At 42.0% G+C, this 26558-nt stretch overlaps 2 protein-coding genes across 2 annotated transcripts in view; both read left to right on the forward strand.

Moving 5' to 3' along the window:
- The window catches only part of MPZL3 (myelin protein zero like 3), a 27949-nt gene extending 19841 nt beyond the window's left edge, over positions 1 to 8108 (forward strand). Inside the window, 2 exon segments of the mRNA XM_023739973.1 lie at positions 1148 to 1211; positions 4185 to 8108. Of these exon segments, the coding sequence (XP_023595741.1) occupies positions 1148 to 1211; positions 4185 to 4211 (91 nt within the window). The 3' untranslated portion in view covers positions 4212 to 8108.
- Positions 8094 to 26558, forward strand: part of JAML (junction adhesion molecule like) — a 32894-nt gene continuing 14429 nt past the window's right edge. The window contains exons 1-6 of the mRNA XM_023739955.1: positions 8094 to 8200; positions 12933 to 12995; positions 15465 to 15619; positions 17124 to 17349; positions 22359 to 22471; positions 24796 to 25033. Of these exons, the coding sequence (XP_023595723.1) occupies positions 12953 to 12995; positions 15465 to 15619; positions 17124 to 17349; positions 22359 to 22471; positions 24796 to 25033 (775 nt within the window). The 5' untranslated portion in view covers positions 8094 to 8200; positions 12933 to 12952. The remainder of the gene's footprint in view (positions 8201 to 12932; positions 12996 to 15464; positions 15620 to 17123; positions 17350 to 22358; positions 22472 to 24795; positions 25034 to 26558) is intronic.

Here is a 26558-nt window from a genome sequence, read left to right on the forward strand (position 1 = left end):
TTGCCATTTCTTCTCATTCACCCCACACTCCAGCTACAGTGAGGTTTTGTTTTTTTTTCCCTAAACATACTATACTCATTCATATCTCCCCCCTGCCACCCCAAGTTTTTCTCTAGGCCCGGGATGCCCTTCCTACCATGTTTGCCTGGCAAACTCTTTTTTATCCTCCAAGATCCAGCTGAAATGTCCCCTTCTCTTAATTTTCCCTGAGTCTTCCCAGGAGAATGTCATTCCCTCCTCTTGGCTGCCATGGCAGCTTGGCCTTAACTCTATTAAAACATGTATCACGTTATATTGTAATGTACCTGTTAGGTTTTAACAGATCTCTCACCCCCTCGAGACTGTGAGCTCTTTGAGAGGCCGTGCTTTATTTATCTCTTTATCTCCAGCCTGGCACAGTGCCTGGGGCATGATGGGTGTTCATTACATTTCTGAATGAATGATTGTGGCTACCAAAACCAAACCAAACCCACTGCCATCGAGTTGATTCCGACTCATAGCAACCCTGTAGGACAGAGTAGAACTGCTCCATAGGGTTTCCAAAGCTGTAAATCTTTATGGAAGCAGACTGCCACATCTTTGTCCTGCAAAGCCGCTGGTGAGTTCAAACTGCCAACGTTTTGGTTAACAGCTGAGTGCTTTAACGACTGTGCCACCAGGGCTCCTACGATTGTGACTAAAACAAACAAATGTAAAAAAACCAAACCCATTGCTGTTGAGTCAATTCCAACTCATAGCGACGCTACAGGAGAGAGTAGAACTGCCCCATAGGGTTTCCAAGGAGTGGCTGGTGGATTTGAACTGCCAGCCTTTTGGTTAGCAGCCAAGCTCTTAACCACTATGCTACCAGGGCTCCTATGATTATGACTACCTCCTATTTATTGAACACTTACTGTGGTATGTGTTTCACATGCATTTTTTATTTACTCCTAACAACTATTTTTGAAGGGTAGGCAGTAATATCTGCATTTTATAGATGAGGAAACAAGCTCTGGGAGCTTACGTGACTTGCCTAGAGTCACCCAGCTAGTAAGTGGCAGAACTGGAATTTGAAACCAGACCTGTCTGACTTCACTACCTGGCTCTTAACTGCTCTACTGTACTGAGGATAGTGATTACTCACATTTGGTCCATCCTCTTTCTACAGCACTGATCAAGAGGAAGGAGAAAACTGCATGGGGAGGCTTTGCGTGCGTTGTGCAGAGTGCCTGGTAAGTACATGCCCTTTCTTCTGTTTACTGTGGTGTTTCATTTTCTGCTTACCAAAGGGAATCCTTTTCTCCTCACATGTAGCAGGTAGGGCCAAAGCAAGGTATCAACTGGATGTTTCCGAAAGCATTTTGTTCTCAGGAGCCCCCTACCAATTCTAACCATTATTTTGTTTTCTGTCTCATGGGCAAAGAATGCTAGCCTTGGGTTAGAAAAGGGGATTGCGTAGAGCAGTCTCTGCTGACTAACAGCAAATTTTGGAAGGGGCATGTCCAATGCCACTGAGTTCATACTAGGGGACTTCAACTGGGCTCTCTGTTGAGCCTCAGTTTTTTCTGGGGGGTTGGAGTGATATAACCTTTTAGATGACAACTTTTAGCAATAAGAAATACCCACTCAGAAGGCAGGAATTTTGATTTAAATTTCAAAAGGCTGCCATCCCTCTCCCATTGAGTGCTTGCTGTGACTGGTAGACTTGTGTGACTGTCCTAGGATCCTAGGAGCAGGAAAGACTCTGATGTGGTGAAGTTGGAAAGAGCTTAAGTGCAACTTATGGTCTAATATGAGACGTACCTGTCATTGCAGGGCTTAAGCTTGAGCCCTCTTTGTACTTATGGTCAAGCTCAGCATTTGGCCAGATGACCATAGCCTGATTACTCATTGCAGTCTTCTTTGTTTTTCTTTCTCTTGTGTCAAACCCACTGCCGTTGAGTCGATTTTGACTTATAGTGACCCTATAGCACAGAGTAGAACTTCCCAAGGCTGTATATCTTTACAGAAGCAGACTGCCACATCTTTCTCCCACAGAGCTGCTAGCAGGTTCAAACAACCAACCTCTTGGTTAGCAGCCAAGCGCTTAGCCACTCTGCCACCAGAGCTCCTTTTCTCTTGTGTACATGAGTGTAATAGGTAAAACGAGGGAAAGGTTGATGGTGATACTAGAGAGGACTTAATACCAACCCTTGGAGGTTTGAATATCTTGATAACACAAAATAAGATAATGTCCATATGATTATCATCTACATTTCAGATATCAATTCATTCAGCAGTTATTTATTGAGCACCTGGCATGTGCCAAATTCTATTCTAGGTACTTAGGAAACAGCAGTGAACAAAACGCACAAAAATCTCTGTCCTCAAAGAACTTACATTCTTTACCTAGAAAACGCTTTCACATCCTTGAAGACACAGTGGGAATATCACCTTCTCTAAAATTGGAGTAAAACAATAACTAACTAAATTAAAAAAAAAACAAAACAAAAGGTATATAGTATATCAGATGGTGCTTAATGCTCTGGAGAACAATAAAACCAGAAAGCGGGGAAGGGGCTGCTGGATGGGGGTGCAATATTAAGTAAGGTAGCTAGGGACACTTTTACTGAGATATTTGGGCAGACACCTAAAAGAAGTAGATAGCAGACCATATGGCTAATGTGAAATAGCATTCCAGGCAGAGGAAATGGCAGGTGCAAAGATTCTCAGGAGGGCAGGTGTGGCATGTTCTAGGAGCTGCAAGGAGGCCAGTGTGGCTGGAATGAAGCAAGTAAGGGGAAGAATAGTATTTGTTGAAATCAGAGGGATTTAATGAGGTAGCTAGAGCTTAGAGAGCCTTGTAGGTAATTGTAATGACCTGGGCTTTCACTTTATTTTTTAAATTGTGCATCTTAGTTTCTTAGTGCTGTTGTAACAGAAATACCACAAGTGCGTGACTTAAATGAACAGAAATTTATTTTCTCACAGTTCAGAAGGCTAGACATCCGAATTCAGGGTACTGGCTCTAAGGGGGAGGCTTTCTCTCTGTAGGCTCTGGGGGAAGATCCTTATCTGTTTTTACCTTCTGTTTCTTGGTTTGTTGGTGATCTTCATGCAACCTTGCATCTGTCTTCCCCTATCTGTGCTTCCTTGCTTCTGTGCCTAATCTACTCTTTTTATAAAATCTTGAAAGTGATTGGCCTAAGACACACCCTACACTGATGCGGCCTCATTTACATAACAAAGAGGTCCCTATTCCCAAATGGGATCATATCCACAGTATAGGTCGGGCTTAGGATTTACAACACATGTTTGTGGGACACAGTTCAATCCATTACATTGTTGGGTTTTTTTTTATTGTGGTAAAAATTTGTGTAATGTAGCATTTGCCAATTCAACATATTTTACGTGTACAATTCAGTACACCAGTTAATCAGTACACAACATTAATCATGTTGTGCAACCATCAGCAGTATCCATTGCCAAATTTTCCATCGCCATTAACAGATACTCACTGCTTGCTAAACGATGACTCCCTCTTTTTCCCTTCCTCTTGCACCTGGTAACCACTGGTAACTTTGGTCTCTATGCATTTGCCTATTCTAGATATTTCTTGTAAGTAGGATCATATACTATTTGTCCTTTTGTGACTGACTTATTTCACTCAGCATGTTTTCAAGGTTCATCCATGCCGTAGCATGTATCAAAACTTCATTTCTCTTTATGGCTGAGTAGTATTCCATTGAATATATATAACACATTTTGTTTATCCATTCATCTGTTGATGGACACTTCAGTTGTTTCCACCTTTTGGCTGTTGTGAATAGTGCTGCGATGATGGACTTTCTCTCTTAATGAAACTGAATCCATTGGAGGTTTTTGAGAAGAGAATCAATATGAACTGGTTTATGGTTTCAAAGGATCACTCTGGCTTCTGTGTTGAGAACAGGTGGTAAGGGACCATACAGGATTAGAGAAACCAATTAGGGGGCTTTAGCAAAAATCCACATGAGAGAAGATGGTGGTGGTTTGGGCTAGGGTGGTGGTGGTAGAGGTGGTGAGAAGTGATTGTATTCTGATTATGTTTTGAAGGTGAAGCCAGAAGGATTTGCTTATGGGTTGCAAGTTCTGTTTGGGGGGATCCAAACGTGATTTTTGCCTAAATTCTGACCGTGGCATGATACTTCATGTATGCATCACACCTACTGTTCTTTCCCCTCCAGGATCCAGACTATGAAGACACATATTAATGAAAGTCTGTGTGTTATAAGAAGAGTCACCCATCTAATAACAGAAAACAACCCATTCCACTGGCAGCTAAAGCCTCTCGGATAAGTGGAGCTGGCCTGAGCCAGCAGTTATGGAGGATTCTGGAGATCATCAGTAAAGACTTTAGGAACCATTTATTTATTGAAGAGATGTTCTTTTTGTATTCATAAACTGTTCAAAAACTCTCAGAAGAGACTCCTAACTACCCCTTTTAATAAGTTATACTTTAATTGAATGAAGGAATTCTTTTCCCAAACAGAAAGATAATTTTGTTTTGCCTTTGCTCTTGAATGTATTACATGTTGTCTTCCAATTATTTGAGGGAAAATCCTAAATGTTTTCCACTGCTGGTGCCAAAATAATTTTTTTTTTTTTAATGAAATGGAGCCTGTGGCTTCCTGATGTGCTCCCAGACCGAATGTTTGCTTGGGAGAAGTATCCGTTGTTTTTTGCTCCATGAACATTTTCAGCCATGAGTTAGCATACAGTGTATACTCATCCATTTAATGATCCTATCACCATTTGTCTTTGGGTGATTTGGATTGTATAGCCCTAATTTCCTTAGAGTTGGTAGGATCAGGAGGCAATGGTTTGCTTTGACTGGATTTTAAAGTGTTAAATAAAGTGTCATCAATTTAGAATCAAGGAAAAAAGTGGTGGGGTAGAGGAATTCCTTTCTTTTGTCTTGCTATGTGCCATATGGGCCAAGAGGCCATTGTTATTTTACTTACAACTGACTGCTTTACAGGTTTCTTCTTAACTTTTTAGGTCAGAGGCAAAAAAACTCTTCAAAAGGTTTTTAGTGGGGACTTAAAGATTGTCTTAACAGTTATTTGCAATTAAACCATCTTTTAATCTGTATTATTTTTCAAAACTCCTTTAATATCTAAAGTGCACCAAATATGAGTGTACTGTGGTGTTTACAAGCTGTTGTTTGTATAGCATTAAACATGAGGAAGTGAGGTTGTGCATAACCTGTATTTGTTCCTTTTGTTTTCTCAGTACTTTATAACAGCTTCCTCCATTCTCCGATAGCAACTTATTGTAAGTTTTAATTTGTATGGGATTTTCTAGAAGTCATTAAGAAATATGTATGACCTGTCTGGAAGGATTGGCAGTGTATATTTAAGTAGTCCTCTGTGATATAGTGATGAAAGTCCTCTGTGATAGAAGGGTTCAGTTCTCAATTATGAGAGACAGAAATGATCCCCTCCCCCCATTTTTGTTTTTTCTAAAGAATGGCCCCTTTTCAATTGTTCTCCACTAAGTAGCTCTGGATGTTTCCATATTAAAGCATTATGTACTGTGTATGTTATCAAAAAATCACCTTTCTTTTGTATTTTTTGCCAAGATCTATTTTTTTAAAATCTAGGTTTGTTAGCTCTCTCTCAGATTTGGCTTAGCCTCTTTTGTTAATTTAGTCCACAGATGAGAGAATCTGGTTAGTTACTAGACATTAGTATTTACTTCTGGTCATGGAAGGAAGTCAGAAGAGGCAAAGACAGGGTTGGCATCAGCAATTTGTGTTTCCAGTGGTTAAACCTCATGGTTCTTTGGACCACTTGTGGTTGTCTAGGGCCAATCTGGTGAGACCATTTCTAACACCTCAACAGAGAGAGGAAAATAATTTGAGCAATGAGAACAAAAAATTAGAGCTTCAGAGTTTTGAAGATAGAGATCTAATTGTGAGGGGCCTTTCTGAGGGTCCTCTTTTCTCTGAGAAAGAGATGATGTTACAGGAATGCAGTTAAAACCACATCTCATCAAATGAGTAACCAGTTTTGGCTGGGTCTTCTTGTCATGTCTTTACAGGCATGTTGTAGGGATTTTAATCCAGGATGGTATATTTGTCATTTTAGGTAAATGGTGCTGTGTGAATACTCAGTTGTGTTATTTTACATCTGTAATCTTGATTTGGACCGGTCTCTTCCTTTTTAAAGGACTGAACAATAGAGTCCTTCATGGCAAGGGAGTCAGCTGATAATTTAGTCTGCTTCATGGGCCTATGGTCACATCCCAGTCATAAGGCTGCTATCAGTTTCCTTCTCCATCCCTTATATCCTTGTATTGACGTCTGAATGACAGCTTTTTTCTTCAAGGGAGCACAAAGCAGTGCTTGGATACCTGCTTTCTTTAAGGATGGAAGGAAGATAAAGTTTAGTTTTTTGTTTGTTTGTTTTTTAACCTACTGTTTTAATATCTTCTAAGGTGCTATTCTCTCTCTCTCTCCCTCTCTTTTTTTTTTTTTGCTGCTTCATGAGTTCTTGTCAAACCATAATGAGACCAGCCTTATCTAGAAAGGGATTTAATTCTGAAACCTTCATAAGGGTTAAAAGTCTTTCAGAGTTTTTCCTTGGCTGCTGAAGTCTTTCCTTGTGATTACACCACCGTGTGAGTTTTGTGTATTAAGCTCTTAAGTGTGTTACAAAATGTGAGCTTATAAAGTGCTTTCTGTTTGCCATGTGACCTGTTACTTCAGGCTACTTGGAGGGCATCTTAGTTCTCTGCAGTCCCCAAACTGGGCACTGGTGCTTCAAGAGGGAAGGTTGCATATCCCTGTTCTTTTTTTTTAAGTCTGGAGGCTACATCCTGAATCTGAATGTTCTACTGCGTCACTCAGTCATGCTTCTAAAGGTGAGCTGCAAGAAGACCCCTAAGGAGTGGACCAGGACTGTCATTTGATTTCACAGCTCAGAGCTTTGCTGCAGAAGAGGCAGCTCCATCGTCTGACTCCAGTGTTGGATTGTTACTGCTGCATCTCAGCGAGTTTTCTATTTTTGTCTTTTCGTAGGAGGGTATGCACTGTTGGACATGTACATGGACATTGTAACTCTTGGTATCTTACTGTGTCATAGTTAATAAACTTCTTTGCACTTTCCAGCTGCATTTTGGCCTATATCTACATATAAGAGGAAAGTTGTCGTGTGAAAGAGGGGGGCTTGTATTTTTCAGCATCAAGCAATGAGTCATCTCTGAGTTGCTCTTAAGCAAAAACCTGCATAAATTCAGTGATGTGCTGGAGCCAGCTCACACTGCCCACAAGAGCTGACTGCTAAATTTTTAGGAGTTTTATGAGCTTGTTGTAAAACTATTGATAGCTCAAGATTGGTCATGGTGGGAATTTTTTTACTACAGAAATAACTGGTTGACCAGCATACCGCTTTCTAAGGGCCATCCAACATAGACCTTGAGAAGAGCAAGCATTCAATAGCTTTTCAAATGGTACAGGACAAGTTCCATAAAATGAGAATGCACAGATCTTTAGGTATAGAAGTCCTAATACCTAGGATAAGGTTGAAGGCACATACATCAAGAACACTTATTTTGAAGTGGTAACTTAAGACCAAGAGATACCTTGCTTGGAGTGAAGAAGCCTTGAGTTCTTATCTAGGATGCCCAAGTCATCCAAGGGGCTCCCTGGGGGAATGAATTACTGCCTATATTCTGGAAATGCTGGTATCACACTCAGGAAATCTACATGTCTGGGTGGTAAGTTGGAAGACTAGGCAGGCTTATCTTTGGAAGCAGGTATTGAGTGATTGCCTGGCTATATTGCAACTCTATGTTGAGAGAAAAAACAAGGGAGACTATTGTATCTTGAACACAGAGCAAAATATTTGTGTTAATCTTAAATTTGTTGTATGAGGCGGATCTCCTCAGCAGGTGTCTGCCTGATGCCATTCAGTATCCTACCCTCAGAGAGTTTGTAATCTAGAAAGGGAGATGTCACCTACAGAGATCTGTAATGTGGGGCTCACCTCAGAAGGCAGATTTATTACCTCTTTTTAGAAGGAAAATACAAATATATATTGGGTAATAGGCCAGAAGATGAAATGAGAACCTCCGTTTTGAGGTTCCTGTTTCTCTCTGCAGCCACCGCAGAACGCACACATTTGCTCAAGTCTGAACTGGTCTGCCGTCTGTGGGAGATTGCAGCTGCATTGCTTCTCTTGGGTGCTCTTCATCTTAGGTAAGCAATGTCCCTGTATTTTTTTAGCAGTTGTTTGAACTTTTCTCATTCAGGAGAAGGTGGGTTCTGAAAGTGTTTATTGGAAGTCCTTTAGGGTCATGAGGCCCCAGTCACAGAGCTCTCAGTCTCAGCAGAGGGACCGTCATAAGGTAGTCTAGTGGTAGCAGTTTTCTGCAGTGTAGAGGAATTTATGTTAAGATCCTCAGTGAAAGAAGAGTAATATTTGCTTTAAAAAAAAAGTAAGTGAGGATGATGATGATAAGGCTTTAGCTTTTACGTTGCTTGTGACTTTAGGTAGAACTGTGATTAGGTGTCCTTCAGCTCATGGCAGAACTCTCCCCTCATTGTTTCTCTTCTCCCAGTCCTAGACAAGCATATTTAATCTTAAGGATCCAAGAACTTAAACCTCCCAAGAGAACTAGACTACTGTCCCTTATATTTTTTGTACCCTCTGCATACTCCCGACATCGGGAAAGACTGATGTGTGATGGTTTATATATAACCCGGATTGAAGGAGGGACCAAGAGTATTGACTTCCAAGGTCCCCTTCAAGTAGATGGTTGACTGATGTAACTTAGGGTATGTTTAAGAAGCCCTGTGAACTACCAGTCTGTGTTAAATAGTCTTGAAAGAAGTGTGTATGTAGACTTGTATACCAACAACATCTGAGAGCCTGGAAGTACACAGCAACATGGAGCGAACTGTGTGATCAACAAAGACTTTGCAGTTGTCTGTTTGCTCAGTAGTTGGTTGTCCTTATGAGGGCAGGTATTTTGACCGAGAGACAGAACCTTTCCTTATGTTTTGTTTGTATAACTGTAGAATGAGTATATGATGATTTGGATAAGTCATAAGATATACATACACACACACACACATATATATATAGCGACCCTATAGGACAGGGTGGAACTGCCCCATACTGTTCCCAAGGAGCGCCTGGTGGATTTGAACTGCTGACCTTTTGGTTAGCAGCTGTAGCTCGTAACCACTATGCTACCGGGGTTTCCGATGCCATAAAGGCAAGATAAACAGTACTATTATAACATGTGGCTAGGGGATCTGACTTGGTCTGGATGATCCAGGAAAGTTTCCCCCGAGGAAATGGCGTTGAACTTGAGTTCTCAAAGATGAACAGGAGCATAACTGGGTAAAGAGGTGAGTGACAGTGGTGGGAAGAGCATTCAGTCAGAGGGAGCAGATTAATTTTGTTTTGATACATTCAGAGGAACTTTGCTTTAGAATATTTCCTTTCCCAAATACAGAGAAGCAGCTTAGCATAGTAAGGGCATAGGCTCTGAAGTCAGACTGCCTGGGTTTGAAGCCTGGCTTTGCCACTTGTTATGTGTTCTTAGGCAAGTCTCTTCACCAATCTGTGCCTCAGAAAACCTCATAGGGTTGTTGTGAGGATTAAATGAGTCAATGTGTATAGTGCTCTGACAGTGCCTGGCATATAACCTTCTTGGGTTTACTGCATATCTACTACCGATTTCTAGTGTGGTGTGTATTAATTAGGCAAAAAAAATAAGTCTGATCCTTTAATGTTAAGGATGAGGTCCAGCGAGATTGAGTGATTTCCCGGAGATCAAAGAGTTAGCTAATGGAAGGTCTGACCCTGGAAGAAATTTTTATTTTAACTCTAATTCAGTACTTTTTACACTAAAATCATTCGCACAGAGTAGTAATGGTGCATTTGGCCATTTAGGGCTGAAAACAGGTGTCTTAGATTCATCAGACTGTTTGCACTTTTCTTCCAATTTGAAAATGGTTTGGGTGTGGCTCTGAGTGACTCAGGTTTGGTGACTAGATTGAGAGACTTTATGGGGTCACTGGTTTCCTCTTAGGATGGAGTGGTATAGGATGTCTCTAAGTTGATTTCAATTTAATGGTGACGTTGGCAGCTGCCAGCAAATCTGGCATGTGCCAGGCACTTTACCAGGTGCTGTAGCACAAGAATGGAATAGAAATATAAACGAGACATGCATGGTTCACCCTTGAGAATGTACAGACTGGAATAGGGGTTGGTGTCAGACATGTAAGCCAGTCATACCAGTTACCAGTTGCCGTCAAATCAACCTGACTCATGATGACCCCATGTGTGTCCGAGTAGAACTGTGCTCCACAGGATTTTCAATGGCTGATTTTTTGGAAGTAGATTGTCAGATCTTTCTTCTGAGGCACCTCTGGGTGGACTCGAACCTCAAATGGTGTGTTAACCATTTGTATCACCCAGGGACTCCAAAAAATCCTCCTTTTCCATGCAAATGGTACGCTGCTGAGGGGAATGTACAAGTGCTGCTTGCTGGGCAAGAAAAGGGCATAACCAGCTCTCTAGGGAGGATTTATACAGAAGATGACAGTGATCTCAGCTGTCCCAGATATGATAACATTATGACATGCTATAAAGGAAGCCCTTTATAACACTCATCCATGTGTATGTGGGGTGAGGTGGGGAGATGGAGCAGGAGTAGGGCTATGACCATCTTGAGGGAAAACCGTTTTCATTAGATGTACTTATGTTTGGGGGAACTTAACATGACTCTTGGTATGCCTGGGCCAGTGTAGTTAGTATCCACAATTTTGTAATGGGATTCACAAGTTGAAACAGAACATTTCCAGTCCATTCTGAATCATCAATTGCCATTCATATAAAAGGTACAAGCTCAGAACCTAATATCTCCTCCGAAGCTAGAAGCCCTGTTTTCTTTCTGACTAATAAGTTTTAAAAAATAGGATCTTATATGGTAATGCTTTCTGTTTTTCAAATCACTTTCACATTATCATGTTTGATCCTTGCATTACTGTTGCCATGTTATAGGTGAGGAAACTGAGGTTCAGCGAGGTCAACTGACTTGTATGAGTAAATGGGGTCTAGGGTAGGACCTCCTTGAAAAGTTTGACCCCGAATTTCCAGATGAAGGAGTTTGTGGATTAGAATATAGGCAAGGGAAAGGGCTATATAAACCAGAGACTTCATCAGCCTGAGACCAGAAGAGCTAGATGGTGCCCGGCTACCACAATGACCACCCTGACAGGGAACACAACAGAGAGTCGCTGACGGAGCAGGAGAAAAGTGGGGTGCAGAACTCAAATTCTAGTAAAAAGACCAGACTTAGTGGTTTGATTGACACTGGAGGGACCCTGGAAGGCATGGCCCCCGGGCTCTCTGTTAGTCCAAAACTAAAACCATTCCCGAGGCCAACTCTTCAGACAAAGATTGGACTGGACCGTGGGACATAAAATGATACTCATGAAGAGTGCGCTTCTTAGCTCAAGTAGATACATGAGATTAAATGAGCAGCTCTTGTCTGGAGGTGAGATGAGAAGGCAGAGAGGGTCAGGAGCTGGTGAATGCACATGGGAAATCAGGGGTGGAAAGGAGGAGTTTGCTGTCAGTACAGGGAGAGCAACTAGGGTCACATAATAATGTATGTATACATTTCTGTATGAGAGACTAACTTGAATTGTAAACTTTCAGTTAAAGCACAATAAATAAATAAATAAATAAAAAGAATATAGGCAAGGAATCTCTTAGGTAGTCGTGTTTTGCAAATTAAAATGGCCACCATTTTTTATTCTTAAGATGAAAAAATGTGCCAGACTTCCCATCAGATCTGAGCGGAGTATTGTGCTGTCAAGGCACTTAAAAAGAGCTTTCCCTCCAGCAGCTTTCCGAGGTGGATTCTTCCAGTGCCAAGTTGGTTAGGGGCTTAGGGATCATGGCTGAGACCAGGCACAGGTATAGGTAGGAACTCAAGACTGGTGGAATTGTACTTCTTGAAGTTACGGTTCTCCTGTTTAAGAAAATTTGGGGGCGTTGTGTTAAACAGAGAATCCTTTCCCAGGAGCTGGCGACTGCAGTGAAATTAATACCACAGAGATAATATAAACATTAAAAAAATACTTTTGCCCACGCACGGCCCAATTTTCATGCTACTCACGCCACCCTGCCGAAAATAGTAAAAAAGAAAAAGCTTGTCACAGGCCTTTCATGTGGCTTGTCTGTGTCATGGAACTTGGTTAATGTCTTAACTGAGTTCCAATTTTCCCCTTATTTGTGTATCTCCTTTTCCACATTCTTCATATATTTAAAAGCAATAATTCTAATTTAGTGGGGAGATAGCAGAAAATTCCAGGCCGAGTATCCAGTAATTTTTTTTTTTTTTTAAATCTGAAATTCTCAGATTGTGGAAAGTCAAGGGTTATCATTTCACGGGCACCCTATAATCACTTGCTTTTTTCTCTCAAAAAGCAACTTTCATCTAATCTTCCCTCATTAGCCAATCTAACCAACTAGTTGCCTTCCAGTCGACTCTGACTCATGGTGACCCCACGTGTGTCAGAGTAGAATTGTACTCCATAGGGTTTTCAGTGGCTGATGTTTTGGAACTAGTTGCCAGCCTTTCTTCTGAGGTGCCTCTGGGTGGACTCAAACCTCTAACCTTTTAGTTAGCAGCTGAGCACGTTACCAGTTTGCACGACCCAGGGACTCCACACAATCTAAAGTAGCCGCCAAATGATTCTCTGGGCACCACTCTGTTTTGTTTCATTATAGCAATTTTCAGCATAAGGTATTATTCATTCATTTGCTTCTTGTTAGCCCATCTCCCTAGTCTAGTTCAATGCTGCATCCCAGCACCTCAATTGAAGGCTGGCCCACTAGACACGCGCTACTGATTTGTTACATTAATAAACTTCTCTTGACACAGTTTTCTGATTTTTTTCTTTTAAGATTGAACAATTGAAAGCGGCATGTTTTTCCCATTGAAAATCATCCTGGTGCCCATGTTACTGGGTAAGTGCAAGCCACAGGACTGAGAAGGGTATTTAATTCCTCATAAGTTGCGTGCATTTTAAAAAACCAATGCTGTATATTTTCAATTCCCCTTGGTTTGTTGAAAATGGAAACCCTAACCGAGACCTTCATTGTTTTGCTGAAACAGCTGTTTGAGAAGCCACGTAGCAGAATCTTTCTTGGAAAGCTGAATCTTCTGTCTCTATTAGAAACGGCTACCTTTGGGTCCTTACTGGGTGTTCTGGGACCCTCCTGTGTGATACAAAGAAAGTTTTTCTATGGCATTCTTGCAATTCCAATCGTTATCTTTAAAACTACAGTTAATCCTCAGATCGGGAACTGAAATTACCAGAGTCCCAGAATCCCCCTCTTTGTTCTCATGTTTTAGCCACGCAAGCCTGCTTGCAGTTCCTCAATTGGTCTTTCCCAGTTTGGGGTATATTCCTTTGCCTGGAGCCCCTCCTCCCCACTTCCTACACCTCACCCCATCGGGCCAAAGCTTCCTCAGCCTTCGAGTTTCCCCTTAGGCTGCACTTCCTCTAGGAAGCCTGTCCTGGCTGTCCCCGCCGCCCCCGCCACCCCACAGCACTACACGGGAGGCTCCGGTTTCTACCTTACCTACGCGCTCCGGGCCAATTCTTGTCGCTCAGCTCCACTAATAATTTTTTCATGTCTTTCTCTTTATTCCATGGATACAGCTCCGCAGGAAGAAGAAATTAATTAGGTGCTTTTCTCCCATAGCCCTTTTATTTTTCTCTTTATTATTATTTTTTGAACTGCAGATAGTGACCTAAACACTGGCTAAGCAAAGTGCACAAAACGGTTGCCTCTGCTCTAATTCCAGGCAATATAGGGTACACAGACAAGCAGGCGTACGTGCATACACGCACACATACAAACACACATACACACACACACACACACACACACATACACACGCAAAAACACACACACAACACATACACACACACACACACAAAACACATACACATACAAACACACACAAACATATACACACACAAACCCACACGTGAAAATAGTATGTATTGGAGAACTTTTTTTTTTTTCCCCATAAAAGCAGAGTTATAACCATCTCGGAGGGTATTTAGACATTTCCTCCAGGTCCGTGAAGCAGCCTGCAGGTTTTTGCTCTTCTATCCAGAGAGTTAACAGATGCAACCCCTGCAGACAGTGGCTAGGTGACATCCTGGGGTTTTGTACTTCTTTGTGAAAAGGTTTTTCTCCTCTGCAGAAAGTCTCACTTTTTGCACCCATTTCTCTTCAAAGATTACTCTGCAGACATAAGTTTCTGGTTGCCACTGTAGCTCCTTAGCAGTCCTTCACTTAATTCTACATACAGTGCTTTAATATTAAATTAAATTAGCTTCTGATCTCTTTAACTACACATGAAGTTGCTCAGTTCTTTCTTACAGTAAAATTCCAAATCATGTTTGGAGCTAATTATGATTTCTTTCAACATAATTCTCTCCAAAGGGTTTAGAGTTCATGTTTTCTTTCCCATCTTCCCTATTGTGAGTGCCTGCTGTTGGGGCAGGAAGTTAGCTCTCTGCTCTCAGGGAAAAAGCTTGGATGAAAAGCCTGGCACGTTTTCTATTTATTCCCATATGTATTTCCTTGGTTCCTCTTTGGTCTGAACCAGGCAGCATCTATATGTGTCTTTCTTGATTTTGTTGTCTGTTTGCATAGAGCAGTGAAAACAGAAATGTTCATTTAATGATTTTCTCTTTTAGTTACCTCTTGGACTTACTTGAGCAGTGTACAGATAATGAGGTCAGGCCAGGTGCACAAAGAGGCTGGAAGAAATGCCTAGAAGCTGAAAAGCCAGGGCTGATGGCAAAGCTGGAGGGGGGCAAGGCAGGGAGAGGGCCAACAGAGGAAATTCGAGGGGAAAGCTGTGCTCTGCATTGGCCTAATTACAAGGACCTGCTCTATAGCCAGAATTAGCTAGCAAATTTAGAGACAGGCTTTTAAAAAGAATGGAAAAAGAAGAAGGAAAACCAAACCAAACTTGTGAATTGGCTTCTCAGATAGGGAACTAGTGGGAAACGAAGAGCAAGAGACATTCTATTTCCTGTTTATGGTAAGCTGATGTGGGTGTCCAAATTGATGACCAGAAAGTAGGGGTGTCAGGGTTTCCCTGCTTTCTTTAGAAAGGATGGGGGGAGGGGGTGGATTCTGGAAAAAGGGAAGGGACTAGACAGGAGAAAGGGACCAGATAGCATTTATTACAGTATGAAGATTGTAGAAACCCTCTGACTTGAGCCATGTGGGTGACTCGAGGATATTTCTCTTGATCTTAGGGACGCTGGTTTGCAAGAGAGGCCTCTAAGAACTTTGGGACATTGGATTATCTAAGGGAGGGGAAATGTGCATTGATGATTGATATGCGTTTTTGTTGTAGAAAGTGTCTGTCTAGATGATATGTCCTCTTGCCTTTGACTTCTATAGATTACTTCTTGGGCCCGAACAACTTGATTGTTGCCACCCCTGAGCTAACAGTCCACGTGGGTGATTCGGCCCTGATGGGATGTGTTTTCCAGAGCACAGAAGAGAAACACGTGACCAAGGTGGACTGGATGTTTTCATCAGAAGAGGATACCAGGGTAAGGAGGAGGAAACTCACTGTACTGTAGTGGTAAGAGGGAGAATCTAGTTGTCAGGTGCTGTCAGAACTGAGCCTCCTCTTAGCCTCCGTCACTTGGTTGTGTAACCACTTGGCTGTGTAACAGCTGAGCAAGTTACTCAACCTTGCTGAGCTTCAGCTTCCTGATCTGTGAAGGCGAAGGTAGTTATAAGAATGATAATGCTTAATATTCAGATTGTTGAGAGGCTGATTAGGCAGTGCACATAAAGCTCTTTCAGTTTTTCTCCTCTTTCTCCTTCTGCCTTTGTAAAGTAGCATAGGTAGGTGAGAGGGTTGCTTCCTGGGGTCTAGACAGAAAAGCTATGGCCTAGGCATAAGAATGGTGTCATAATAATCTTTTGTGGTAGGGAGGAGCAAATTCCTTCAGCATCCCATTGCTCCATGTGTGTGCTGGGGAATGGTCTTTTGCTCCATCCTGGCTGCTCGAAGTGTTGGGATTAGCAGACGCAGCACGGTCGGGTGAGCAGTCTTTCATGGAAACTCTTTGGAGGAGGAAACAGTGAATTTAGCCTCATCAGAGATTCCATGGAAATACTTGTATCTCAGGATCATTTGTGAAATATGTCCTAAATAATTTGTGACCAATAATAAAGTCTCAGTGTTTACAAATGAAATAGTTTTTGTAACTCAGAGCATATTCCGTGTTATCCCTCTAAAGCTGTTGCTGTTGTTAGTGGCTGTTGATTCTGACTCATGGTGACCCACATGTGCAGAGAAGTACTGCTCCGTAGGGTTTTCAAGGCTGTGACCTTTCGGAAGCAGATCACCAGGCCTGTCTTCCGAGGTGCCTCTGGGTGGGTTCAAACTACTAACCTTTTAGCTAGTGGTTGAGTGCTTAACTGTTTGGACCACCCAGGAACTTCTTCCTATAAAACTACTGTCACTCAAATTTTTTTTACTACTTATTATTATTAGAGGGATATACCCATGGTGTAAGCAGAAATAAGAATTTCCCAGGGGTCCCTGCCCCAGCCTGCAATCATTCCCTGATGATAACTCCTTCTCCTCCTTTACGCTCTGCTGCCTTGAGGAGGACAGGAAGGAGAGGAGTGACAGCTATCACGCTGGGAATTCTCATGCCCCCCTGTTGAGCCATGCATTTGAATAACATCTAATCTGTGGGCCAGGTCAGAAAACAGGATGAAAATGGGAGATAGTTCTCAAAAGTTGTGAGTTTGAATCTTCAGAGTGATCTTCAGAGAGGTGTTACGTTTTACCTTAAACTGTAGGGTATAAAAATGTGTGGACCGTATTTTTCCATTTGCCTTTGTATAAAATATATGACAGAGCCGTGTACGAGTAGAATACTGCCTGGCACGTTATTATTATTATTAACTGGGTACCAAGTACTTTTTGATCAGGATGATGATGACGGCTAGGATGCCTCCATATTACAGGGTCTTTTGAATCCAAGTCAGGTACATCTGACTTTTGATTTTCCCCAATGTTCTATTGCCTTTTAGGATGAATATGTGCTATACTATTATGCCAACCTCAGCGTGCCTATGGGGCGCTTCCTGAATCGTGTGCACTTGGTGGGGGACATCTCACGCAATGATGGTTCTCTCCTGCTCCAAGATGTGAAAGAGGCTGACCAAGGAACCTATAAGTGTGAAATCCGCCTCAAAATGGAGAGCTTGGTGTTCAAAAAAGAAGTGGTGCTGCATGTAATACCAGAGGAGCCCAAAGGTACACAGCTGCTTATTTAGAGAAGGGCTGAGGGGCAAGAGATTCCAGGTGCAAAGAGGGAAGGGAACAGATCTTTTTTTTTATATTGCACATAAAACATTTATTCAAAGCATTTGATTGAAGGTGACATATGCAGTTACACCAAAAAAGAATTTTCGGTCAAAATATTTGCTTATTGTCCTTTTTTTTTAAATTCTACTTTAGGTGAAGGTTTACATAACAAATATTTTCTCATTAAACAGTCAGTACACATATTGTTTTATGACATTGGTTAACAACCCCACGACATGTCAACACGCTCGGAAGGGAACAGATTTTGCTTCACAAATGCCAGGCTTTGGGCTCGGTACTTACTGCAGAGTAGGTCCTCAATAAATTATTCTCTCTCTTTTTTGGTAAACCATGATCCAAGGTTATCTTTAGTATCATTTGACTATCCAGAGCATTGGACTTTAAAAGAAGAGAGGGAAGAATTCTAAAATGACTGTTTCTCATTTTTGATTCCTTAAAAAAAACACACACAAAAAAACTTGTTGCCATTGAGTTGATTCTGACTCATAGCAACCCTATGGCACAGAGTAGAACTGCCCCATAGAGTTTCCAAGGAGCGGCTGGTGGATTTGAAGTGCCAACTTTTTTTGGTTACCAGCCATAGCTCTTAACCACTGTGCCACCAGGGTTTCCTTAGAGGTCAGTTACTTATTTTTTTCTTTGTAATCCTCTCTGTCTTTCTCGCCATATGTATTTATTTACTTATTATATATACATGTATATATATGTATGGAAACCTTGGTGGTGTAGTGGTTAAGTGCTACGGCTGCTAACCAAAAGGCTGGCAGTTTGAATCCACCAGGCACTTCTTGGAAACCGTATGGGGCAGTTCTACTCTGTCCTATAGGGTTGCTATGAGTCGGAATCGACTTGATGGGAATGGGTTTGGTTTTATATATATGTGTATATATAGATATATAACACATTTCCCAATTCAGTATTTTTACATGTACAATTCAGTGACATCGATTATATTAATCATGACATGCAACCATCACCCGTATCTGTTGCCCAATATTCCATCACCAATAAATGATTCTCTTTAAAAAAATAATGGTGATAATTATTTTATTATTTAAACACATTTCATCCTCATGAAAACCCCATGAAGGAAGTATTGGTCTTTCCACTTTACAGATGATATAACTGTGCCCTAGAGAGGTTAAATGAAATGCCTAAGGATACATACTTATTAAATGGCATATTTAGTACAGTGAAACCTGTGAGAGCCAGGACTCCACGGGACGGCGTTGTTTTTCCAGGTCTCACAAGTTTTCCGCCTTTGACAGGGTACAGTCTGATCACTTTTCTATCACTTTCTATTAGTGGAAAATATTTGAGTTTTCCTTTTCAGGCAGGTTTCCGTCTTACACAGGTTCTGGCTTTTGCAGTTTTCACTGTACTTGAACCTAGGCACCTCTGACAACAAAGTCTATGTTCTTTTTACTATACTCTGACGCTTCCCATCATTTCTTCGCGTTGATGCCATGTCCATGCTTTATGGCACCTGTGTTAAGTGTTCTGGGGAAAAGAAAAGAAATCAGCAGGTCTCTCGGACTTCTTTGGACCTAATTTTTCAATCTGTAAATGGAGGAAGTGGCTTCAGAAGATTGGTGATTTGGAAACTACTCTGTGGAACTTTTAAATGCTGAACGTCTTAGGCATCACAAAGGGTGAGAAAGGGGCAGAGGACTGGGAGAAGACCTCATCAGGTGGGACCCAGGGCTTCTACCTCCACTTCAACCAAAAGGAAAGTTGTTTCCCTTTTTCCTGCTTTATTGGTTGGGCTTCCAGTAAGATTTTGTTTGAAGAAAGGATTCTTCTGCTTAAAAAAAAGTTGAGAGCACAGAATTAGATGCATTCTTTCAGAGTGTGAGATGGAAGGACAGTCTACGGCCTCAGGAAAACTTGCAGTCTAGTTATGGAGCTAGGCTCTGGTCCCGCAGCTAGATTCGGCCTCCTCTCTTTTACAGAGTTCCTCCAGAGCATCCTCCTTCCTCCTTTGTGACACTCATCACACTTGTTCAATGCGTCTTCCCTGCTCACTTGAGTCTGTGTTCTTTATCCCCCCGGCCAGCCCTGGGCACGGTGCCGGGCACAGAGTAAGCAATCAATGACTGCTGAATAAATGCAATTCTTGAGTGAAAGTCCCTCACTTGAATCCGATTTCTAAAAAACAGAGTTGTAGAAGAAGTATGTGATTTATCCTCTTTCCCCTCTTCCTATTTTTTCCTACTTTTTTTCTTTTCCATTGCCATTTTTCTCTTTATTCCAAGGTTGTGGTTCTCAGGGAAAAAAAAATGAATCAGATGCCTGGGTTCTCAAGGATTATCTGTGTTCCTTTTTCTGCCTTTGTTTTCTAATGCTGTGGCTGAACGCTTGTCAGTATGCATGGCCTACCAAATGGGCACCTATTCCTGCTTAGAGGAGACACCAAAAAACAAACAAAGCAGTCACCATCAAGTTGACCCCGATTCATGGTGACCCTATGTGTGTCAGAGTAGAACTGTGCTCCAGAGGATTTTCAATGACTAATTTTTCTGAAGTAGATTGCCAGGCCTTTCTTCCGAGTAGCCTCTGGGTGGACTTGAACCTCCAACCTTTTGGTTAGAAGCCAAGCACATTAACCATTTGCACCACGCAGGGACTCCTAGAGGAGGCACAGAGGACATTAAAAGGCAACAATCACAACGAGATGAAGAATCCATGGAAACAGGCTAGAACAACTTTAAAGGTAGTCAAATATTTCCCCAGTAGCCAATGGAGCAATCTGTATTTTTTTTCACCCGTACAGCCAAAGAGGAAATAGATCCAACCCCTAACAACTTTTTCTAGTGGCCTAGTGAAACACAATCAACTCCCTTTAGAGAGATTGCCTCCTCCCATGTCGGAACTCCATTTTTGCCGTTTCTATCATTTTATCTACAAGTTTACCCTTTAGTTTTAAATTTTTCTATGATTCTAGTACTTCAATTTATTTTTTTCTCATTCTTATTTTAAACATTATAGACAATATTCTTACAAATGAAAATAGGAGTAGCTTCCTGTACTCTTCTGTAGAATCAGCCATCCCTCACTTACATGAGATGGTACAGTGTAGTGAGTGAGAGAGCTGAGACTTTGTCTTTACCTAGGCCTGGGTTTGAGTATGGGCTCTCCCTTTGACTGGCCATGTGGCTTTGGGCTCTTTCAGTTTTCTTATCTGTAAAATGGAACAGTAATAGTACACACCTCAAAGTACTGTAATGACTAACCGATGCACCACTTAGGTCTGGCACATGCCTGGTGCATTGAAAGGACTCAGGATGTTGTATTTTTTTCATAGAGTTCAGCTCTTAATGTGCTGATGGATTTAGAGGGAGGCGCCTGGGAACCCTATGGGGAAGTTCTACTCTGTCCTACAGGGTCGCTGTGAATCGGAATCGACATGACAACAACAACAAACAGCCTTCCCTACTGGTATTCTTTGGAGGGAATTTTTATTACTTTTGAAATAATTCCCTCCATAGAGCGTGGAGTTTATGATATTTTCTTTTGTTTCCCTCACATGATGCATCCCTCCTGCTGGGCAGGAAGTTAATGTTCTCACAGGGAAACAGCTTGGATAAAAAGATCAGCTTATTCCCTACGTTTGTTCCCTTGTGAGCTTTCCTTGACTCTCTTTTGAAGGAACTCTGTCAGTTAAGACCTAGGCTTGTGCCTCGCTAGATACCACCTGCCTTTCATTTCTTAATTGACTTTGTGGTTGATTTGTGTAGAGCATTACTGAAAAATTAGAAACATCTAATGTTTTCTTTTTTAGGGACCTCTTGAAATGATTTATGCAATAAACATATGTGGGGTCAGGCTGCTTGGACAAATAAACAGGCAGAAGAAAGAACCTAGGAGTTGGGAAGGGGGGTCAGGTGGGAGTCAGGAGGGGGCAGGGATTGAAACAGAAAGAAAAGTCAAGGGGAGAGCTATCTGCTGCCTTGGCCTAATTATCAAGGAGTCCTGTGACTTGTACTGTAGCCAGGACTGGCCAGCAAATCCTAAGACAACTTACAAAAAAGAATAAAAGGAGTCAAAGAGAGTCACCAGTGATTCTGTTTTTCATCTAGGAGACCCAGGGGTTTTATATAAGAATGAGAATTATATAACTCTTCACTTCCTGTTTATGTTAAACAGAACTGGGTATCTAAGTTGGTGAACAGAAAATGGAGACTTCAAGATTTTCCATACTTTCTTTAGTATAAACTTGATGTGGGGTTGGGATTCATGGGGGAGGAGTTGGAAAAAGGTGAGGAGAAGGGAATTAAAAGGGGCTAAACCAAACCCGAAGCCCTGGTGGCACAGTGATGAAGAGCTCAGCTGTTAACCAAAAGATTGGCAGTTCAAATCCACCAGCTGCTCCTTGGAAACCCTACAGGGCAGTTCTTTGTCCTATAGGGTCACTATGAGTCAGAACCGACTTGACGGCAAAGAGTTTGGTTTCTGAAAAAACCAAACCCACTGCCGACATTGAATCAATTCATACCTGGTGGCCCCCTAGGGTTTCCAAGGCTGTAAATCTTTACATAAGCAGACTGCCACGTCTTTCTCCTGCAGAGCGTCTGGTAAGTTCGAACCACTGACCTTTTGGTTAACAGCTGAGCTCTTAACCACTGCGCCATCAGGGCTCCAGGGAGTGTTTATTGCAGTGTGAAGACAGCAGAAACCCTCAGACTTGATAAATGTAGGTAGCTAGAGGGTATTCTCTTACCCTCAGGGATGCCATGCTGGTTTTGAGTGAAAGGCCTCTGAGTACTTTGTCTACACAGGACCATATGGATCATCTGTAGAGGGGATGTATGCAGTATTTGGTAGAGACATTGATTTTGCTGCTGAGGTTCTTTGGCTAAACCTTGTCTCTTCCAGAAGACCTTCAGCTTCTACAGATTATACCTTGAGTTTGACTTCCTTTTCTTTTTTATTCCCAGAGCTCATGGTCCATGTGGGCGATTCAACTAAGATGGCGTGTGTTTTCCAGAGCACAGAAGAGAAACGTATGACCAAGTTAGACTGGGTGTTCTCATCAGGAGAGCATGCCACGGTAAGGAGGAAGAAACATCACTGCGTAGTAGAAGCCCCTGGCCAGTGATGTCAGGGCAGTGTGGGGAGAGGGAGAATGTAGTTACCAGGTGCTGTGTGATGGTGTTGTAAGAACTTGGGCTTTGGAGCCTGTCAGAACTGGAGCTCCTCCTAGCAAGTTCAGCTTCCTGATGAGAAAGGTGACTGTGATGATGGTGATGATGATGATGATGATGATGATGACGATGACGATGATAATGATGATGATGATGTTGCTTAACTTTTGGGGTTGTCAAGACACTGATAAGAGATAGTCACTGGGAACATTTTGTACTTGACTTGGCCACTACATTTTAGCATTTTAGTTTTCTTTGTCTTCTCCCTTCTCTTTGAGAGTATCATGGGAGAAGGAAGGGGATGATTTTTGTGGTCTATCCAGGAAAGCTATGGTCTAGGCATATGAATGACTTCATAGTGATTTGGGGTTATTTTTGTTAGTTTTCTTCTATGCCCCATTACCTTATTTATGTTAAGGAGAGAATTTTCTTTGTCTTCATGGATGCTTGAAATGTTGGGATTAGTAGTTTCCAGGAGCCAAAGTAAGAGGCATTTCATGGGAACTCTGTGAAGCAGTAAACAGCAAGTTATTTATTTTACTTGACCAGTAGCTCTCAACCATGGTGTGGTGATGTCCTTATGGGTCAAGATGTGTTTTGAGGTACATCCCAGGTAATTTGTTATTAATAAAAGTTAAGGTGCAAAGTTGATGAAAGATTTAACTTTCATAAATTAAAACATACTCCAGGGCATGTCTATAAAAAAAGTCACTTACACTCACTTGATTCCTTTATGTGTCTGAGTGGGTCAGAAAGGGTAGCATCAAGATGGCATATAGGGAATTATTCATAGTCCCAGGTTCACCCCTGGGAGCTTGTCATGCATTTAAATGTCATCCACCAAGTGACTCACAGCAGGAAATAGGATGAGGGTTGACATTTTGAGATTGTGCATGTAAATCACAAGAAATGAAACGTCATGTTCTCTCCATTTGTGTTTATGTCTGTAGGTAATGACCTTTTCTTAAAAGCATTTTAAAGGTAAATAATATGTGCATGCTTTTATGAAAAATGCCAACATTCATTCATTTAACAAAATTTAGGCATCTTCTTTGTGGTGAATACTCTTCTAGGCACCGAGGAATATAATAGTAAACAAAAGACAAAACTTCTGCCCACATCGGGACTTATAATCAAGACGGAGGGAATTATGAAATAAAATAATGAAGAAAAAAGTGTAATAATAATGGTAAAAGCTATGGAGAACAATAAAGCAGGGAAAGGGGATAGGAAATACCAGGTTATGGTGGTTGTTATTTTATACAGGTGTTAGGGATGCCTCACTGAGAAGGTGACATTTGAGCAGAGGTCTGAAGGGGAGCGAAGTATGTGTATGTCGGGGGAAGAGTGTTCCAGGCATAGGGAGCAGCGAGTACAAAGGCCCTGAGACCAGTTCTCAAGCTACAGCAAGAAGGCTGATGTGGCTGGAATGAAGTGATGTGGCTGGAATGAAGTGGAAGCCAGAGAGAAAAAGAGGGGGTACACTAGATCATATAGGACCTTGTACTTTGAGTAGAAATGGGGGACCATTAGAGGGTTTTGAGCAGAGAAATAACATTATCATGATTTAACTTATGTTTCCAAAGGCTCATCTGGCTACTCTGCTGAGAATAGGCACAATGGGGGAATAACCAGGCAGACTATTGCAGGAATCCAGGTGAGATGTGAGTGGCTTGGACTGGAGTGGTAACAGTGGAGAAAGTGAGGAGTGGCCAGATTTGAAATACATTTTAAAGGTAGAGGTGATAGGATTTGCTGAAGGATTAGATGTGAGTTGTTTGAGAGAGGAGTTAAGGATGACTCCAAGACTTCTAGTTTGAGCATCTGGAACAAGACACTGTCATTTATCAAAATGGGATGGACTGGAAGGACCCTGTTTGGGGGAAAAAATGAAGAGTTCAGCTACGGACATGTTTCAGGTATCTATTGGAAATCCAACTGAAAAGGTCATTAAAACGTAAAAGTGTACTTTTTGTTTTTTACTGGAGAAATGTGAAAAGTGAAAGTGTCTCATTCTCATTTTCCTCGTTCCTCTCTTCAGATTTAACAATTGTTCTTGGTTTGGTGGTAGTCTTCCTTTTAGGCATTATCGCTGTGTGTAAATGACTTTGTGTTATCTAATCCTTTCTGATAATACCTTTTACTGCCTACACATAACAAGGCTTGTGAGTCCTGAAATCCCCTCACTGCCACCCCACCTTCCCTCATACTTTTTGCCTTTCCCTTCTAGAAGGAGATTGTGTTGCAATATTACCCCAAACTCAAGGTACCTGTGGGGTTCCCTCAGAACTGGGGACGCTTCCAGAACCGTGTAAACCTGGCAGGGGACATTTCCCGCAATGATGGCTCCATCATGCTCCAAGGAGTGAAGGAGTCTGATGGAGGAAACTACACCTGCAGTATCTACCTGGGGAACCTGGAGTTTAAGAAAACTATTCTGCTGCATGTGATCCTGAAAGAGCCCAGAAGTATGTAACACTTAGTTGGGGAGGGCTGAGGGACTTCCTAGCTGTTTGGCAGGGCCAGGACTAGGGTGAAGCAAGAGAGGCGCCTAGGGTGCAAAATTTAAGGAGGCACTTGCTCAGGTGCTGACCCTGTACTTACAAGAACTGGAGAGTGAGTGCTTCCTTAAATTTGTTGTCTTAGGTGCCTCTTTTGCCTTACCCTAGTTCTGGCCCTGTTGGTAGGCCAAAGAAAAGGGAGATAATATTTAGTGCTCACCTACCCTATGCCCGACACCACTCATTGCCAGTGTTGTCTGCCAATTTAAAGACACAGGAGCTCAGAGATGAACTGGGGTTGATGTCCAAAGTCATTTTTTCTTGGCATCAAGGGAAATGCTGTATGCTCTGTAGTTGAAAGGAAAATGATCCTGAGCTGGTGAGAGCAACAAGGAACTGAGAGAAAACAGGAAGGAACCAGAACCAAAACTGGAGGGGTTTTCTGATCAAGGTTCTGTATTTTGGCAAACAGTGTGCCTTAAGGCCTGCGGTGTGTCTGAGAATAAAGAGTCAATTGTGTTGTTTCAGAGGTTGACAAGTGAGGAGTTGAAGTTAAAACATAACAAACACAGTTAGCAGCCAGGATGTGGCCTGTGGACTTTGCCTCTTGCTCAGGCCCCCAGCAGTTGGTTGTGGTTGGTTGGAGTTGGGTAGGGGGATGGGGCTGAGGATGGAATGGTACCTTGATACTACAGGCCAGAGACTTAAGTCTATGGAGTCACCTTCTTGTTAATGGCAAAGGGTTCCAGCTGGAGCAGAAAGCAGAACAGATGGATTTGTTGAAGAATCACTCTCTCTCTGTGTTTCACTGTCAGAGTGTTACCTCCCATCTCACAGAGAAAATACAGGCCGTTAGTGGGAGTTCACTTGACTTCTGAGCCTTCCCCACCCACAGCATATTTACATCTGCCCCCATTCTTATCTCTGCCCTGCCATCCTGAGGCAGAGGGAGCTCCTTCTGCCCTGGGCTTGTCCCTGCCCCTGTGCTCAGGCTGCATCTGCACCTCCTCCTCAGAAACCTCACAACATGGCTCTCCAGGATCTTTAAGTTCTCACTTTCCATTGGCTTCTACCATTCGGTGTATAAACATCCTCAACCCTTTCTTTTACCTTGTGTCCTAGTCTACTTTAGTTTTCATCCTACATGTTTCTTTAAACAAAACACCTCTTTACTGACATATAATTCACAAACCATACAATTCACCCATATAAAGGGTTCAAATCCATGGTTTTTAGTATAGTCAGGGTTGTGCAGTGATATACTTCTTTCTTGACAGAGCAAAATCACTTGCCTGAAGGCTGTATTCAGTTTCTTACTGTCTCATCTCCCGTTAACTCCTTGGGACACTGCATTCTGGCTTCTGCTTCCACCTCTACCCTAGTTTAGATCACCAAGGGCATCTAATTGCTCAGCCTTTGCCTTCTTTACCTCAGTAGTATTAGACACTTATTTTCTGGTCAGTTCCACCTGCATGTTTCAATGAGTACTTCA

The sequence above is a fragment of the Trichechus manatus genome, unplaced genomic scaffold, assembly GCF_000243295.1.
Source record: "Trichechus manatus latirostris isolate Lorelei unplaced genomic scaffold, TriManLat1.0 scaffold00143, whole genome shotgun sequence".
Lineage (NCBI taxonomy): Eukaryota > Metazoa > Chordata > Mammalia > Sirenia > Trichechidae > Trichechus > Trichechus manatus.